The 19,388-nt window shown below is 39.7% G+C and overlaps 1 protein-coding gene across 1 annotated transcript; it reads right to left on the bottom strand.

The window, feature by feature from the left end:
- Window positions 1-1,845: 1,845 nt before the first annotated feature.
- On the bottom strand, window positions 1,846-7,301 carry LOC107791089 (uncharacterized). Its single transcript, XM_075245608.1, has 5 exons — window positions 7,151-7,301; window positions 5,154-5,410; window positions 3,094-4,169; window positions 2,277-2,571; window positions 1,846-2,160 (listed from the first exon to the last, which is right to left on the bottom strand). Exons 1-5 carry the CDS (start codon window positions 7,299-7,301, stop codon window positions 1,846-1,848), a joined length of 2,094 nt encoding a protein of 697 aa, XP_075101709.1.
- Between the last annotated feature and the right edge of the window lie 12,087 nt (window positions 7,302-19,388).

Here is a 19,388-nt window from a genome sequence, read left to right as displayed (position 1 = left end):
CTAAGCGTCACAACCAAAGTACTCACTATTCTCATGGCATAACAAAGTCAAGAGATATTGCTCCAATTCACTTCATCTCACAGTGGTTCCTACTCCTAAAAAATAAAACTACCTACACCCGGTTCAAATAAAACCCTTGAAAAAGAACCGCGACACAAAGAAAAACCAAGGGGGAATTATTGCACTACCTAACAAAAAAAAATCTTTTTTTTTCTTTCAACTTAAATCCCTCAAGAGACATGTCAAATGAGATCCATCATCGGGAGAAGTCAAACTTTTCTACTTTTTTCATTTTTTTTAAAATAATACACAACTTCGGGAATTTTTTTTATCATTTTTCTACATCCACTACTAATTATCTAGAGAATTCTCCCACCCCACACTTAAAAGAGTGCAGTTTCCCCAATGCACAAATAAGCAAAACAATAACGAGGGTGGACAAGAAACTCCCTGAAAGGCCAAAGGCCGAAGCAATAGCGGCTCACGGGTACTCAGACTTCCCCCATGCATGATCTTTTGTGTGGCACTCCACACTTAGTTCTCACCATCTAACTCGCTTTTGCACTCTTCCAATGGCTTTGCCTCCTATGCGTATAATCCTACAAAATCAAAACAAACACTAAAAAATAATATAATAAAAACAAAAAAAAGTAGTAAGGCTGGGTTGCCTCCCAACAAGAGCCTGATTTAATGTCGCGGCACGACTCAGAATCTCGCTTACTCATCAGCGACTACAACCTTGGTCTTCTCACGATCAATTATTCCTCCCCAATAATGCTTTACTCTTTGTCCATTCACCAAAAATTTTCTTTCACCATTCAAATCCCGCAGCTCAATTGCACCATAAGGAGTTACTCTCACTACCTCAAACGGGCCTGACCATCTCGATTTTAACTTCCCAGGAAATAGCTTTAGTCTAGAATTGAACAATAATACCTGTTGGCCTGGCTCGAAGTGACGCGACTTGATATGCTTGTCATACCATCTTTTTGTCTCTTCTTTGTAAAGCTTAGCATTTTCATAAGAGTGCAGCATAAACTCATCTAACTCATTCAACTGCAAAGGTCTTTTCTCGCCCGCGGCTTCAAGGTTCATATTTAACTTCTTAATGGCCCAATATGCTTTCTGTTCAAGTTCAACATGCAAGTGACATGCCTTCCCATAAACTAGCCTATACGGCGACGCCCCAATTGGCATTTTGTATGCAGTTCTATATGCCCACAAGGCATCATCTAACTTTGTAGCCCAATCTTTTCTATTCACACTCACCGTCTTCTCTAAGATTTGCTTTATTTCTCTATTAGACACCTCAACTTGTCCACTTGTTTGAGGATGATATGCTGTCGTAACTCTATGGCGGACTCCATATTTAGCTAGAAGGTTATTCAACAACCGATTACAAAAGTGTGTCCCTTCATCACTAATCAAAGCACGTGGAGTCCCAAACCTCAAAAATATGTTCTTTTTCACAAACGCAGCTACCACCATGGCATCATTTGCTGACAATGCGATCGCGTCTACCCATTTTGACATGTAGTCAACTGCTAGAAAAATGTATTTTTTTCCCCTGGACAATGGGAATGGTCCCATAAAATTTATCCCCCATACATCAAAAAGCTCAACCTCCAGGATGTTATTCAAAGGCATCTCATGCCTCCTAGTGATTGTTGCTATTATCTGACACTGGCCACACTTCTTAACAAATACATGGGCATCCTTGAATAAAGTTGGCCAAAAGAAACCGGATTGTAATACCTTTGCAGCTGTTCTATCTCCTCCATGATGGCCCCCATAAGGTGATGTGTGACAATCATACAACACTAATTCTACCTCCTTTTCTAGAATTCATCTCCTCAGCAACTGATCAGCACATTGCTCGTACAAATATGGCTCATCCAAATAGTAGATGTTCACATCATGTAAAAACCTCTTTCTAGCTTCAGATTCAATTTCAGGAGGAAGTACCCCACTCACAAGATAATTCACATAGTCTGCGTACCATGGGGGAGGGTCTTGGGTGATAGCAAAAAGATGCTCATCGGGAAATACTTCTTTAATTTGGCCACCCTCCTCCACGTGGTCGTGACTTTCCAGCCTTGATAGATGGTCAGCTACTTTGTTCTCTATGCCCTTTTGATCTCGTATTTCTACATCAAATTCCTGCAACAACAAAATCCAGTGCATCAATCTAGCCTTAGATTCCTTTTTTGTAAATAAATACCTGATTGCTGCATGATCGGTATGGACTACGACTTTTGTTCCCACTAAGTTTATGCCCGAAATTTCTCAAAGGCCCACACAATGGCTAACAACTCCTTTTCAGTGGTGGTGTAATTCAGTTGTGCATCATCAAGAGTCTTACTCTCATAGTAAATGAAATAAAACACCCTGTCTTTCCTCTGGCCTAGCACTGCCCCAATAGCATGGTCACTCGCATCACACATAAGATCAAATGGTAAGGACCAATCTGGTGCCACAATAATGGGAGCAGCCACCAAATTCTTTTTGAGTTCTTCAAATGCCTTGAGGCAGGCGTCATCAAAATTGAAAGTTACATCTTTTTCAAGCAACCTGTACAAAGGAGTAGCAATTTTAGAAAAATCTTTAATAAAGCATCGATAGAATCCTGCGTGTCCCAAGAAACTCCGGACACCCTTCACAGAAATAGGTGGAGGTAATTTTTCAACTGCCTCCACCTTCACCTTATCAACTTCAATGCCACTCCTAGACACTCAGTGACCCAACACGATGCCTTCCTGCACCATAAAATGGCATTTTTCCCAATTCAATACCAGATTTGTTTCTTTGCAACGGGCCAATACCTTGCTCAAATTCTTCAAACAATCATTATAAGAAGACCCACAGACTGAAAAATTATCCATAAAAACTTCCACAAAATTTTTCACCATATCGGTGAAAATAGCCATTATGCATCTCTAGAAAGTTGCTGATGCATTACAAAGACCAAACGACATTTTCTTGAAGGCGAAAGTGCCATAAGGACAAGTAAAAGTGGTCTTCTCCTGATCCTCTAGGCATATGATAATCTGATTTTATCCTGAATAACCATCAAGGAAGCAATAATATTCATGCCCCACTAATCTGTCCAATATTTGGTCAATGAATGGAAGTGGAAAGTGGTCCTTACAGGTTGCTTTGTTGAGCCTTCTATAATCGATGCAGACTCTCCACCCCATTACAGTGCGAGTAGGAATTAGATCATTTTTCTTATTCGCAATCACAGTCATCCCCCCTTTTTTGGGCACACATTGAACTGGGCTTACCCAGTTGCTGTCAGAAATAGGAAAGATGATACCTGCATCGAGCAACTTAATTACTTCCTTTTTCACGACCTCCTTCATAATGGGATTTAACCTCCTTTGCTGCTCAACACTAAGGCGGTGTCCATCTTCCAAGAAGATTTTATGCATGCAAAACGATGGAATGATTCCCTTGATGTCAACAATTGTCCACCCAATAGCCTTTTTATGCTCGCGAAGTACTCTGAGCAATTTTTCTTCTTGTGTGTTAGTTAAGCTGGATGAGATAATCACGAGCAATATCTTAGAGTTCCCCAAATAAGCATAGTGCAGATGCACTGATAGGGGCTTAAGTTCTAGCTTTGGAGCTTCTTCAATAGATGGCTTAGGAGGGGTCAGAGTGACAGGCCTGTCCAACTCCTCAAATTTTCCAAACCCATGGAAATAATTGGAGGACATATCAAGTACTTGCTCAATTTCTCCCATCATTTCATCTTCGATGTCTTCTTCATCCCCAATCAAAGCTCGTTCAAGAGGATCTATAGGGCTCATATAAGGCACTACTGATGTAGCATCACCTTCCATCACAGAAATCATGAATAGCTCTTCATATTGGGCTAGTAATCTGAGTGTTTTATATACATTGAATACCTCCACTCGATTGCCTACTCGCATCGTCATCTTTCCTTCGTAAACATCAATAATAGCTCGGCCCGTGGCTAAAAATGGATGCCCCAAAATAAATGGGACTTCCTGATAAGGCTCGTAGTCCAAGATAATGAAATCAGCAGGGAATATGAAAGAACCCACTTGAACTAACACATCTTTAATCACTCCTTTAGGATGAGCAAGGGAGCGATCAGCCAACTGTAAGATTACCGTTGTTGGGCGTGGCTCACCCAACCCCAACTATCAGAACACATATAGCGGCATAAAATTGATGCTCGCTCCAAGATCACATAAGGCTCGCCCGACTGCATGCTTACCAATCGAGATTTGGATAGTGAAACTACCCAGATCCTTCAATTTTTGAGGTAGCTTGCTTTGAATTCTTGATCTACATTCCTCCGTGAGTGCCACAGTTTTGAACTCGGTCAGCCTCCTTTTATTTGCCACTATGTCCTTGATGTATTTTGCTTATTTGGGCACTTCTTGCAAGATGTCTACCAATGGAATATTAATTTGCACCTCCTTCAAAATATCAAGAAACTTTTTATATGCGGCATTATCCTTCATTTTCTGCAATCTTTGTGGAAACGGAGGTGGTGGCCTCGCAACCAATGGTGGGGGTTGCTCAGCCACCGCCTCTTCAGCTGGCTTCTCTGACTCCTTTGATTTTTATGATTTTGATTCTATAGTGGCTGGCCTCTCATTAAAAGTCACATGTTTTCTCTTTTTCCACTGGACTTCTTCTAATTGTCTCCCATTCCTCAATGACACGGCATTAATGGATGCCTTAGGATTAGCTTCAGTGTCACTTGGAAGAGCTCCAACTGGTCTAGTATTTTGGGCACTGGCCAGTTGTCCCACTTGGCACTCCAAATTTCTCATTGCTGTGGCTTGGGCCTACTGGTCAACCATCACTTTCTGTATCATCTCTGCGATGTGGGCTTGCTGGTCAACCATCAATTTCTTCATCATTTCCTCAATATGACTTGTTGAGATTTCCTGTTATTGAGTCTGAGGTGGTCTATATTATTGTTGAGGTGCTTGTGGTCGATATTGATTTTGAGTACCTTGATTTCCACCCCAAGAGAAGTTTGGGTGGTTCCTCCAGTTGGGATTGTAAGTGTTCCCATATTGGTTCATCTGGCCCCTATTTGCATTACGCACAAAGCAGACAGACTCTGGATTAACTGGGCATAAGTCACTCGTGTGACCCTCTCCACATACTTCACAAAACACTTGAACCAGTAGCACTGGTTGCTGCTTGTTAATAACCAAGGTCATCTGATTGACTTGGTTGGTCATTGAAGAAATTTGCGCTGATAATGCCAAGATGACATCTAACTCGAGAACCCCTGCAGACTTTTGCACCGTGTGTTTGCCCATTTCTCCTTTCCAATCCGGATTGCTTTTGGAGAATTTGTTCAATAATGCATATAGCTCATCAAAGTGTTTCTCTAACACTTGAACTCCAGCTGCAGCATCTACCACAATTTTTGTTTCAGGATGTAGCCCTTCTATGAAAGTATGAGCTAACACTTTGTTTGTCTTATTGTGATGAGGACAGTCTCTGAGCAGCCCCTTGAACTCTCCCAAGCTGAGTATAGAGACTCCCCCGCTTTCTGTTTGAAGGCGACTATCTCACTTCTGATCTTTGTAGTTTTGCCTGAAGGGAAGAACCTTGTCAAAACTTTCCTTGCCAAATCATTCCATGATGTAATAGAATTAGCTGGTTCTGCCTTTAGCCATCACTTTGCTTCGCCCAACAGAGAGAAAGGAAAAAGTGTGAGACTCACATAGTCTGGAGTGACCTCATTAGTGATATAAATATCACTAACCTCCAAGAAGTTCAGGATATGTTGTTGTGGATCCTCATGTGGAAGACCCATAAACTGCCCATTCGCATGAAGTAGCTGGATCATGCTATGTTTCAGCTCAAAGTGCCCGGTGATTCTGGGCTTCACGATGCTGGAGGTGACATTAGCAATGCTGGGCATCGCCACCTCCTAAACAACCATGTGTTTCTCCTCTACCATGTTCACAGGAAACTGAATGAGTGCCTGAAGATTATTTGTTTCCCTTGCTTCCCTAAACCTCCTATGAAATGTTCTCTCAGGTTCGGGGTCAAATCCTTGAAGTCTGTCCTGGCTTCTGACCCTACGCATTCAATCAAAGTTCCTGAGACCAGAGCAATAATCAAGTAACGTTAGAGTTGATGAAATAAACAACTAAAGCAAAAACTAGAAAGTAGTCGATATTCAAGTCCCCGGCAACGGAGCCAAAAGCTTGTTGCTCCCAAACGCACACACAAGTATACGTGGTCATACAAGTAATAAAATGATAAGTCGAGTGCCGAACCCACAGAGACTTGTATCAACTACCCACTAAATTTACCAAGATTGTTATTCAGTCAAGCCAAAATCGAGTTCAAAGATGTGATTATACTAAACTATCATTCTAATTAATAACTAAATTATCAAGTAGCAAAATAATTGTGGTGTATTCAGTAGAGATAAATATTCCAGGGTATTGATCGATTCACCAATCCTATTGTGTTCGAGTTAACTCTCCCTTGCATACAATTCACTCATGGTTGCTAATTAATCAAACTATTGCTCTCATAGCCTTCTCCCAAAGTACTACTCGCCTATTCAAAATAGATTAACGCCTATATTCCTATGGAATCAATCTATAATTAAGCACGGTGACTAGGTATACTCCTATCCTAACCACAAATCCACTCCCCTAAGAGTTAAGATAATGCTCTCTTCAATTCTTCTCTAATCTAAATACGGCTTTCCCAAGCATAGCATAGATAGTAAATAGAACCTAACTGCTGGCCAGACAATTAAGTAATTAATTACAGAATTGAAGAAACAACATATATTAGTGAATTGTAATCAAGGTTAAGTCAACGTAAAACAACAATATTCATGGCTAAATCACAACCCCAGAACTACGAGTTTTAGCCACTCACGATCGTAGTAATAATTTTTCAAGTATTTTGCATAAACAAACTACAATGAAAAGATAAAGGGATGAAGAACTCGATGATTTTCTCCTCCAAAAGTTGTCCACGTGATGTTCTTGCCTCCGGTCGCCAAAAGACTCCCTCCAAGTGGCGTTTTTAGGTCTATTTATATGTGTAGGAAAAGACCTAAATGTGTAGGCCAAGTCCTAGTCAAACCCGAAAATGAATTAAGTCTTCAAAACTCGGATTGGACCTGGCCCCAGGCCTGGCATCGCCAGCCTAACGCCAGCTTCAACTTGGCCTTTGCCTTGCAACGCCAGCCTAACGCCAGCTTCAGCCTGGCCTTTGCCTTGCAATGCCAGCCTAAAGCCAGCTTCAAGCCTGGCATCGCCAGGTTCTCTCATTCAATTCTCCCGCACACGCTTTTGACTTCTAGGTCTCCTTTTTCTTCTACTTTCACCTCCAATTCACCTACACATAAAATGAACCCTATTACACGCAAATAAGGTGTACTTTATCATTAAAACATATAAATATTCAAGGCAAATAATGTGCTAAACCATGAATTATAGCCACACATCAGCCCGCCCCTCGGAAGCCGGAATAATTTTCATGAAATCCGAATACCCATTCCAATACGAGTTCAACCATACCAATTTTATCGAATTCCAATAACAACTCGACCTCCAAATCTTAAATTTGCGATTTATGAAGTTTCTAAAAATTTTCCCAAATTTCCATCTCAAAGTACTAATTAAATGATGAAATCAATGATATATTCATGTATATTAACCAAATTCGAGTTAGAATCACTTACCCTGATGAATTTCTTGAAAAACCCACGAAAACTCGTCTCAAACCGAGCTCCCAAAGTCCAAAAATATAATAATAACCTAAATCTCAGATATATAGTACATCCTCTAAACTTCCAATGTGCGGTCCGCACAAAAATGGTGCGGCCGCACATCCCCAGCTCCTGTGGTCGCACAATAATGGTGCGGCCGCACTTCACATCCTTCTCCTCTACCACCCTTCAGTAAATTGGCCATAACTTTCTATACAGATGTCCAAATTATGGTTTCTTCACCTTTCTGGAAACTAGACACGAAGAGCTACAATTTCTGTTTTTAAATCATCTCAAACTTCCTTGTAGGTCAAAAGATATGAGCTTCCGAAGTCGGACCAGTGAATCTGAGAGTTCTTGAGCGCGGCTCTGCACACAAAATTGTGCGGTCCGCGAACTCCACTGCGGACCGGAGTGCGGTCCGCATCAAAATTGTGCGGTCCGCACTTCCCTTTTTGCCTCAGCACTCCCGAAACTCATCCGGAACCTCCCGGACACAAACCATATATGAATTTCAATCATAAAACATGCTACGGTCCTGCTCACGCACTCAAACACTGAAAAGAGGTCGTCTTGACGCGATATTGATCATGGTCAAACTCCTAAATTTCTTAACTTTACCATTCTCTCAACCAATGACCCAAAATATACACCCATGCCCCTCGGGACCTCAACCAAATATACCAACACATCCCAAAATATAATACGAACTTAGTGGAGGCTTCAAATCTCGTCAAACCACGTCAAAATTACGAATCACGCCTCGAATCGAATTATGAGTTTTCGAATCTCCCAAATTCTATGTTTTGCGCCGAAACGTATCAAATCAATGCGGAATGACTTCAAATTTTGCATACAAGTCATAGTTGATGTAATGGAGCTATTCCCATTTCCGGAATCAAAATCCGACCTCATCATCAAAAAATCACCCTTCGATCGGATTTTTTTTTCCAAAATCTTCTATTTTCTAATTTTTGCCAAAATGTGTCGAATTGTCCTACGGACTTCCAAATCCAAATCCGAACATAAGCCTAAGTCCGAAATTATCATACGAAGCTATTGCCACCCTCGAAATTCTATTCCGGGGTTGTTTGCTCAAAAGTCAACTCTCCGGTCAACTCTTTCCATTTAAGCTTCTAAATAAGAATTGCTCTTATAATTAAATTCCGAATCTTCAGTAAATCAAACTCGACCACACCCGTGGGTCATAATATATATTGCCAAGCTGTTTGAGACTTTAAGCCACCGAACAGGGTGTTAATTCTTAAAACGCCAAGTCGGGTTCGTTACATTCTCAACCTCTTAAAAAAACGTTCGTTCTCGAACGCTCTAAGAATTATTCTGAGGTTACCAAATTGATGATTTTTCTTTTACACATATACTCACTGAGTTTACCATATTTGTAAACTTTAAGATCAATATCTTACACTCCAAAAATTTTCAAAAGGCCTGATTTTTACAACAACGCACAATATTAGTCTCAACTGGCTATAACAACTCGTGCCTACTCACATATCAACTTTCTTGATAGTGTTGAAATACTTCAAAAAAAAGAATTCTAGGGTATTTCATTCTTCCCCGCTTAGGATCATTTGTCCTCAAACACATAACATAATTTATCTCTTCTTTTGCACGTCTCAATCCCCCAAATTTTTACTAACTCCCAAATTTTTCAGAATTTTCGGCAGAGTCTCCCCTGTATTTGGGCCTATCCACTTGCCAGAGTAACACCAAAACAACTTCTAACAATACATCCACAATCCAACAAGGCACCACAATGTATACATATCAATAACACTGATTTCAGCATTACAAGCATTTCATTATCATAATGATATCAGGACATGAAGCACATCATATGTATGCTCATCACCACATCTCTGGTCTTAAAAGCTGTTCATAATTAATTCCAGCATCATCAATTAATCTCATATTAACCACCACCTCATTTCGAATTTTTACAACACTGACAACAGAATGTGAGGTATGAAGACCATATGATTACTTACTCGGATTAATGGGTCACATTCAACGCTGCCTGTGCACTCACCTTATAGGCTAAAACTCAATGTTTATAGCACGAAAATAGCTGAATATGAACATAAAATATACAAGAATTATCAAACAAGCCTAACAAGCATGACTCCCTATTAATACTATTGTACAAATTAAATTTCACAAAGGGAGAATTTAAACTCATAAATATTTCACCACCAGGACCTCGTCCTTATATAACTTCCACCCCGGCTTATAGCCCGGTTTAAATATTTCACATCATATATAAAATGTGAGGATCTCGTCCTCAACTCTGAATCATAAGTATTTTGCACATTGTGCCAACTGGAATTTTTAATTCCCTCTCTTTCTTCTTTTTAATATATTTCATAAATATTTTTCATAACACATAACGAACCCTCATACCGGTAGGGCATATAATTCATAAAAATTGGAATCAATTATTCTGAAACACATTAAACCCACTGTAATGAATAATAAAAATTATTTTTAGATTATAGCCCTCAATGGTATACAAAAATAAAATAACAGACACGGGCTCACATCTTTAAATCTCCCAACAGGGATAAACATATAAGTGGGTCACAATTTACGAAGCTCACCCATAAGCGGAGCATAATAGGAGGACTCACCTCAATATTCAGATCCGAATAAAATTAAGGGAAAAATATCCTTTTTATAACAAATCAGGATCATACCTGTAACGACACCATCTGGTGTATCGGCCTCAGCCAAATCATAGCGATTATATTAATGGGTCAGGCCTCCACCTCTTAGGCGCCCTCTACCCGTCTGTCCTCCACCCCTAACTGGTTGTGTACATGGAGTAGTAACTACATTGGGGTCCATAGCCTGAGTGTTTTGATAAAATCCACCCCTCTCAAGTCTGGGACAATCTCTCATAATGTGCCTAGTGTCACCACTCATAACAGCCCCTCTGAGGTCGCGGTTGCTTATACTAAGTCTGTACCGGATAACTGGAATAACCATTATAGGAATCCCGTGCCGGTGGTGCATTATAAGAACTTACTGGAGCACTCCGAGTAATCTGATGTGTGGACTGAGCTGGACGACTACTCGAGCCTCTGCTATAATGGGTCCTAGCTGAAGGGTAAAATTCACTAAACCCTCCAGATCTTTGAGACCTTTTGGCCTCCTTAGACTCCCTTTCCTCGCCTAAAACACCCTTAATCTTCCTTGCAATCTCCACTACTTGTTGAAATGGGGTATCTATTTTCAACTCTCGAGCCATGCATATTTTAAAATCATAATCGAGCCCCTCAATGAATCTGCGGACCCGTTCTCTGATTGTAGGAACTAAGATAGGTGCATGACGGGCTAACTCACTGAACCTGTTAGCATATTCTGACACTGTTATAGTGCCCTGACGCAACCGTTCAAACTTTGTGTGCCACGCCTCTCAGAGAGTCTGGGGAACAAATTCTTTCAAGAACATTTCCGAAAATGGAGCCCAAGTTGGTGGTGTTACATCGACTGGTCTACCTTTTTCATAGATTTGCCACCACCGATACGCTGCGCCTGATAGTTGAAATGTAGTAAAGGCAACTTCGCTCACCTCCACAATACCCATGGTGCGGAGAATACAATGACAATTTTCCATAAATCCTTGGGCATCCTCTGTAGCTGTGCCAGTGAAAGTAGGTGGATCATATTTCTTAAACCTTTCAAGTCTCTTTTGTTCCTCTTCTGATGCCTCTGGGCTGACCTCAGGCCGAACCGGAATAACAAGTTGTACCGGTGCTACACCCGGAACCTAACCAACGTGAACCTGCTGATCTGGAGTTGTGGTAGGAGTCGGAGCTACTCCCCCAATCTGCGGAATATTTTATGTAACAGAAATCAATCCCGCCTAGGTTAATGTACCAAACATACTCAGGAACTGTGCCAAAGTCTCCTGAAGTCCGGGGGTAACAAAAGGTGCTTCTGGTACCTGTCCCCCAACTGGAGCTACTGGTGGCTCTTCAACTGTTTCTCTGACAGGTGCTCCAGTCGCGGCACGTGCCCTTCCTCGACCTCTGCCTTGGCCCCGACCTCTTGCAGCCCTAGTGGTATGTGCATCATGCCTGCTCAGCTAACCCGGTAGCACGTGTCCTCACCATCTGTGAGAGAATAAAGATATAAAGGCTTAAATTCTACAATAAACAAATCCGCACGCCAGGAATGAAAGAAGTGAAAATTTCCTAACAGTTCTGTAGCCTCTCGAAGAAAAGTACGAAAATCTCCGTACCAATCCGCAAGACTCTACTAGACTCGTTCGTGACTCGTAGAACCTATGAACCTAGAGCTCTAATACCAACTTGTCACGACCCAAAATCCCACTACAGGAGTCATGATGATACCTAGTCTCTAAGACTAGGTAAGCCGATTTCAGTTACATTTTGAAGCCATTTATTTTAATTAAATAAGTAATCAAAACTAACAGTGGAACAAATATGAATATACAACCTCCCAAGACTGGTAGTACTGAGTCACGAACTCTAACTGAATACATGAAATGATCAAGAGGACCGAATATACAACACTGTTTGATTAAAAATTAAAGTACAATGAAATAAAAGGACTCCAAGGGACTGCGACGACAAAGAAACTCTACCTTGAATCCTTACGATCCCGCTTTAACTCTGCTCAAGTCCGATATCTCCAATACCTGGCTCTGCACAAAAATGTGCAGAAGTGTAGTATGAGTACACCACGGTCAGTACCCAGTAAGTATCAAGACTAACCTCAGTGGAGTAGAGACGAGGTATAGTCAAGACACTCACTAATCTAATAGCATGTGCAATATAATATACAATATAATAGGAAACAAATAACAATAAGGGCAACATGAAACAACCAGTGATATGCACACCAGACAACAAGAATACCATTAATATCACCCAACAAATAATAAATATAATTACACCGAATTAAATCAAGTCCTTCAAATAAAAGTCTTTCTGTCATACAATTCTTCCAAATAACTCTCTTTCAATATAATTTTCTCAAATAATAATTTTTCAAATATAATTCTTTCACTAAATCTTTTCAAATATAATTCTTTCATATAATACTTTCTAAGTAAAAATCCTTCCAAATAAATATTTTGAATATATAATCTTTTCAATTAAGAAGTCACCATGTGACATCTAAGGTCATAATATTAAAAAACGGGTCACAACCCATTTTCCTATATTTCCATGGCACTTCGTGCCCTTAATTAAATCATCATATTTTTCCAGCACCTCGTGCCCACTTTTCATATCACAGCTGCACGGACAGTTCACGTGCCAATATTATTATCCTTAATCACAGCACCTCGTGCCTATATTTCATATCACAACTGCATGGACAATTCACGTGCCAATATCCCCATTTCATATCACAATTCACGGCACCTCGTGCCTACATTTCATTTTATAAACTGCCTGGCAATAGCCACAGGCTCTCAATTTCAACATAAATTAGATTGTTATCAATTTACCATCAACAAGACAAATTACACAAGGTATAAAACTAAACACAAGAAAATCACAAAGTCACATAAAAATCACCAACACCACAATTCCACATCATCACATCTCGTCCCTGACAATAGCCACCTTTATCGCTCCTATTGCCGCCCTTATCACTCCTATATCCACCCTTATCACTCCGCCCAGACAATATCAATAGCCACCCTTATCGCTCATATTGGCACCCTTATCGCTCCTATAGCCACCCTTATCGCTCCGCCCAGACAATATTCCAACAAACACAATCAGAGTGAAATACCACCCTTATACCCACATAATATCAACGGTGAAATGCCACCCTTATATCTTCAAAATAATAATTAACACAACATAACAATTTACACGGAAAATTATCACGGCAACATAACAAAATCAATTCATATCACAATTTGGCCAATGGCTACAACCAAAATTTCAAAGATACAACCAAGTCAATTTAATTTCACAACAAATAGACGAAGGCTCCACACAATGTATACAACACCCAAAAATAATCAATAGAGATAGAAATTACTCAACATAAAGCAAAGCCTTCATTAAATCTAAATTTTCAATAATTATATAATCACCCCTTCTTAAGCTCATTTAATTAATTATTTGCAGAGGGAAAAATAAAAAATAAAATTAAATTCCAATAATTATCAAACCAGCAAATTCACGAAATTTCATAAATAATCAAGTAACAATCACATCAAATTGTCATATAACAACAGATTCAACAACAAGGATTTAGGCACGACAAATAGATGATTAAATATATGCCAACAATTATCAAATTTACTACACAATATGCTCAAGACTTTAACTCAATAAAATTTGCACATATAAATCAAGTACGTACTCGTCACCTCGCGTACATGATTTTCAATTACACAAATTGCACATAAGACTTAATGCCTAAGGGAAAATTCCCCCACTCGAGGTTAAGCAACACACTTACCTTTTACAAGTTATGTCAATATTCTAAAACTGCCTTCTTGCTTGAATTGACCTCCGGACCGCTCAAATCTATTCAAATCAATTGTATAACTTAATTAAAAATTCATCGGAAATAATTCCGGATAATAAAACGTCGACTTAAAATTTTATTCCAAAAAGTCAACAAAAGTCAATGCAGGGCCCACCCCTCGGAATCCAACATAATTGTCATGAAATCCAAATACCCATTCCAATATGAGTTCAACCATACCAATTTTATCGAATTCTAATAACAACTTGACCTCTAAATCTTAAATTTTTGATTTATGAAATTTCTACAATTTTTCCCAAATTTTCATCTCAAAGTACTAATTAAATGATGAAATCAGTGATATATTCATGTATATTAACCAAATCCGAGTTAGAATCACTTACCCCGATGAATTTCTTGAAAAATCCACGAAAAAGCATCTCAAACCGAGCTCCCAAAGTCCAAAAATAAAATAATAACCTAAATCTCGGATATATAGTACATCCTCTAAACTTCTAATGTGCGGTCCGCACAAAAATGGCACGGCTGCACATCCCGAGCTCTTGCCTACTCACACATCAACTGGCTATAGCAACTCGTGCCTACTCACACATCAACTTTCTTGATAGTGTTGAAGTACTTCAAAAAAAAAATCTGGGGTATTTCATTCTTCCCCGCTTCGGATCATTCACCCTCAAACACATAACATAATTTGTCTCTTCTTTTTGCACGTCTCAATCCCCCAAATTTTTACTAAATCCCAAATTTTTCAAAATTTTCGGCAGAGTCTCCCCTATAAATAGGCCTATCCACCTGCCAGAGTAACACCAAAACAACTCCTAACAACACATCCGCAATCCGACAAGGCACCACAATGTATACATATCAATAACACTGATTTCAGCATTACAAGCATTTCATTATCATAATGATATTAGGACATGAAGCACATCATATGTATGCTCATCACCATATTTCTGGTCTTAAAAGCTGTTCATAATTAATTCCAGCATCATTAATTAATCTTATACTAACCACCACCTCGTTACAAATTTTCACAACACTGACAACAGAATGTGAAGTATGAAGACCTCATGATTACTTACTCGGATTAATGAGTCACATTCAACGCCACCTGTGCACTCACCTCATAGGCTAAAACTCAATGTTTACAGCACGAAAATAGCTGAATAAGAACAAAAAATATAAAGAATTATCAAATAAGGCTAACATGCATGACTCCCTATTAATACTATTGTACAAATTAAATTTCAAAAAGGGAGAATTTAAACTCATAAATATTTCACCACCAGGACCTCGTTCTTATATAACTTCTACCGCGGCTTGTAGCCCGGTTTAAATATTTCACATCATATATAAAATGCGAGGATCTTGTCCTCAACTCCGTATCACAAGTATTTTGCACATTGTGCCAACTGGAATTTACAATTTCCTTTCTTTCTTCTTTTCAATAAATTTCGTAAATATTTTTCATAACACATAACGAACCCTCATATCGGTAGGGCATATAATTTATAAAAATTGGAATCAATTATTCCGAAACACATTAAACCCACTGTAATGAATAATAAAAATTACTTTTGGATTATAGCCCTCAATGATGTACAAAAATAAAATAACAGACACGGGCTCACATCTTTAAATCTCCCAACAGGGATAAACATATAAGTGGGTCACAATTTACGAAGCTCACCCATAAGCGGAGCATAATAGGAGGACTCACCTCAATATTCAGATCCGAATAAAATTAAGGGAAAAATATACTTTTTATAACAAATCAGGATCATACCTGTAATGACACCATCTGGTGTATCGGCCTCAGCCAAATCATAGCGATTATATTAATGGGTCAGGCCTCCACCTCTTAGGCGCCCTCTACCCGTCTGTCCTCCACCCCTAACTGGTTGTGTACATGGAGTAGTAACTGCATTGGGGTCCATAGCCTGAGTGTTTTGATAAAATCCACCCCTCCCAAGTCTGGGACAATCTCTCATAATGTGCCTAGTGTCACCACACTCATAACAGCCCCTCTGAGGTCGTGGTTGCTTATACTAAGTCTGTACCGGATAACTGGAATAACCATTATAGGAATCCCGTGCCGGTGGTGCATTATAAGAACTTACTGGAGCACTCCGAGTAATCTGATGTGCGGACTGAGCTGGCCGACTACTCGAGCCTCTGCTATAATGGGTCCTAGCTGAAGGGTAAAATTCACTAAACCCTCCAGATCTTTGAGACCTTTTGGCCTCCTTAGACTCCCTTTCCTCGCCTAAAACACCCTTAATCTTCCTTGCAATCTCCACTACTTGTTGAAATGGGGTATCTGTTTTCAACTCTCGAGCCATGCATATTTTAAAATCATAATCGAGCCCCTCAATGAATCTGCGGACCCGTTCTCTGATTGTAGGAACTAAGATAGGTGCATGACGGGCTAACTCACTGAACCTGATAGCATATTCTGACACTGTCATAGTGCCCTGACGCAACCGTTCAAACTTTGTGTGCCATGCCTCTCAGAGAGTCTGGGGAACAAATTCTTTCAAGAACATTTCCGAAAATGGAGCCCAAGTTGGTAGTGTTACATCGACTGGTCTACCTTCTTCATAGATTTGCCACCACCGATACGCTGCGCCTGATAGTTGAAATGTAGTAAAGGCAACTTCGCTCACCTCCACAATACCCATGGTGCGGAGAATACAATGACAATTTTCCATAAATCCTTGGGCATCCTCTGTAGCTGTGCCAGTGAAAGTAGGTGGATCATATTTCTTAAACCTTTCAAGTCTCTTTTGTTCCTCTTCTGATGCCTCTGGGCTGACCTCAGGCCGAACCGGAATAACAAGTTGTACCGGTGCTACACCCGGAACCTAACCAACGTGAACCTGCTGATCTGGAGTTGTGGTAGGAGTCGGAGCTACTCCCCCAATCTGCGGAATATTTTATGTAACAGAAATCAATCCCGCCTAGGTTAATGTACCAAACATACTCAGGAACTGTGCCAAAGTCTCCTGAAGTCCGGGGGTAACAAAAGGTGCTTCTGGTACCTGTCCCCCAACTGGAGCTACTAGTGGCTCCTCAACTGTTGCTCTGACAGGTGCTCCAGTCGCGGCACGTGCCCTTCCTCGACCTCTGCCTCGGCCTCTACCTCGGCCCCGACCTCATGCAGCCCTAGCGGTATGTGCGGATGCCTGCTCAGCTAACCCGGTAGCACGTGTCCTCACCATCTGTGAGAGAATAGAGATATAAAGGCTCAAATTCTACAATCAACAAATCCGCATGACAGGAATGAAAGAAGTAAAAATTTCCTAACAGTTCTGTAGCCTTTCGAAGATAAGTACAGACGTCTCCGTACCGATCCGCAAGACTCTACTAAACTTATTCCTGACTCGTAGAACCTATGAACCTAGAGCTCTGGTACCAACTTGTCAAGACCCAAAATCCCACCAGAGGCGTCGTGATGGCACCTAGTATCTAAGACTAGGTAAGCCGATTTCAGTTACATTTTGAATCTATTTTTTTAAATTAAATAATTAATCAAAACTAACAGTGTAACAAATATGAATATACAACCTCCCAAGACTGGTAGTACTCAGTCACGAACTCTAACTGAATACATGGAATGCTCACGAGGACCGAATATACAATAATATTTGATTAAAAATTAACAGTACAATGAAATGAAAAGACTCCAAGGGACTGCGACGACCAAGCAGCTCTACCTTGAATCCTTACGAACCCGCTTTAACTCTGCTCAAGCCCGATATCTCCAATACCTGGATCTGCACAAAAATGTGAAGAAGTGTAGTATGAATACACCATGGTCGGTACTCAATAAGTATCAAGAGTAACCTCAGTGGAGTAGAGACGAAGTACAGTCAAGACACTCACTAGTCTAATAGCCTGTGCAATATAATATATAATATAATAGGAAATAAATAACAATAAGGGCAACATGAAACAAATAGTGATATGCACACCAGACAACAAGAATACCATTAATATCACTCAAGAAATAATAAATACAATTACACCCAATTAAATCAAGTCCTTCAAATAAAAGTCTTTTTGTCATATAATTCTTCCAAATAACTCTCTTTCAAATATAATTTTCTCAAATAATTATTTTTCAAATATAATTCTTTCAATAAATCTTTTCAAATATAATTCTTTCATATAATACTTTCTAAGTAAAAATCCTTCCAAATAAATATTTTGAATATATAATCTTTTCAATTAAGAAGTCACCATGTGACATCTCAGGTCATAATCTTAAAAATACGGGTCACAACTCATTTTCATCTATTTCCATGGCACTTCGTGCCCTTAATTAAATCATCATATTTTCCCGGCACCTCGTGCCCACTTTTCATATCACAGCTGCACGGACAGTTCACGTGCCAATATTATTATCATTAATCACAGCACCTCGCGCCCATATTTCATATCACAACTGCACGGACAATTCACGTGCCACTATCCTCATTTCATATCACAATTTACGACACCTCGTGCCCACATTTCATTTTATAAACCGCCTGGAAATAGCCACAGACTATCAATTTCAACATAAATCATATTTTTATCAATTTACTATCAACAAGACAAATTACACAAGGTATAAAACCAAACACAAGAAAATCACAAGGTCACATAAAAATCACCAACACCACAACTCCACATCATCACATCTCGTCCCTGACAATAGCCACCCTTATCGCTCCTATTGCCATCCTTATCACTCCTATAGCCACCCTTATCACTCCGCCAAGACAATAACAATAGCCACCCTTATCGCTCCTATTGCCACCCTTATTGCTCCGCCCAGACAATATTCCAACAAACACAACCACAGTGAAATACCACCCTTATATCCACATAATATCAATGGTGAAATGTCACCCTTATATCTTCAAAATAATAATTAACACAACACAATAATTTACACGGGAAATTATTACGGCAACATGACAAAATCAATTCATATCACAATTTGCCCAATGGCTACAACCAAAATTCCAAAGATACAACCAAGTCAATTTAATTTCACAACAAATAGATGAAGGCTCCACACAATGTCTTCATTAAATCTAAATTTTCAATAATTATATAAACACCTCTTCTTAAGCTCATTTAATTAATTATTTGC

Source organism: Nicotiana tabacum, chromosome 23 (genome assembly GCF_000715075.1).
Source record: "Nicotiana tabacum cultivar K326 chromosome 23, ASM71507v2, whole genome shotgun sequence".
NCBI classification, from domain to species: domain Eukaryota; kingdom Viridiplantae; phylum Streptophyta; class Magnoliopsida; order Solanales; family Solanaceae; genus Nicotiana; species Nicotiana tabacum.
Note: the sequence above shows the minus strand (reverse complement) of the source record. Positions and strands in the feature narration are given on the sequence as shown.

Excerpts from the sequence above, each read along its gene's own strand:
- LOC107791089 (XM_075245608.1), bottom strand. The coding sequence starts at position 7,301 with ATGAGAGAACCTGGCGATGCCAGGCTTGAAGCTGGCTTTAGGCTGGCA. Across the intron at positions 2,572-3,093 it reads ATATTGGACAGATTAGTGGG|GTTGCTTGAAAAAGATGTAA; the intron begins GCATGAATATTA and ends TCCTTTGTACAG. Across the intron at positions 2,161-2,276 it reads GGGCCTTTGAGAAATTTCGG|GAATTTGATGTAGAAATACG; the intron begins GCATAAACTTAG and ends TTGTTGTTGCAG.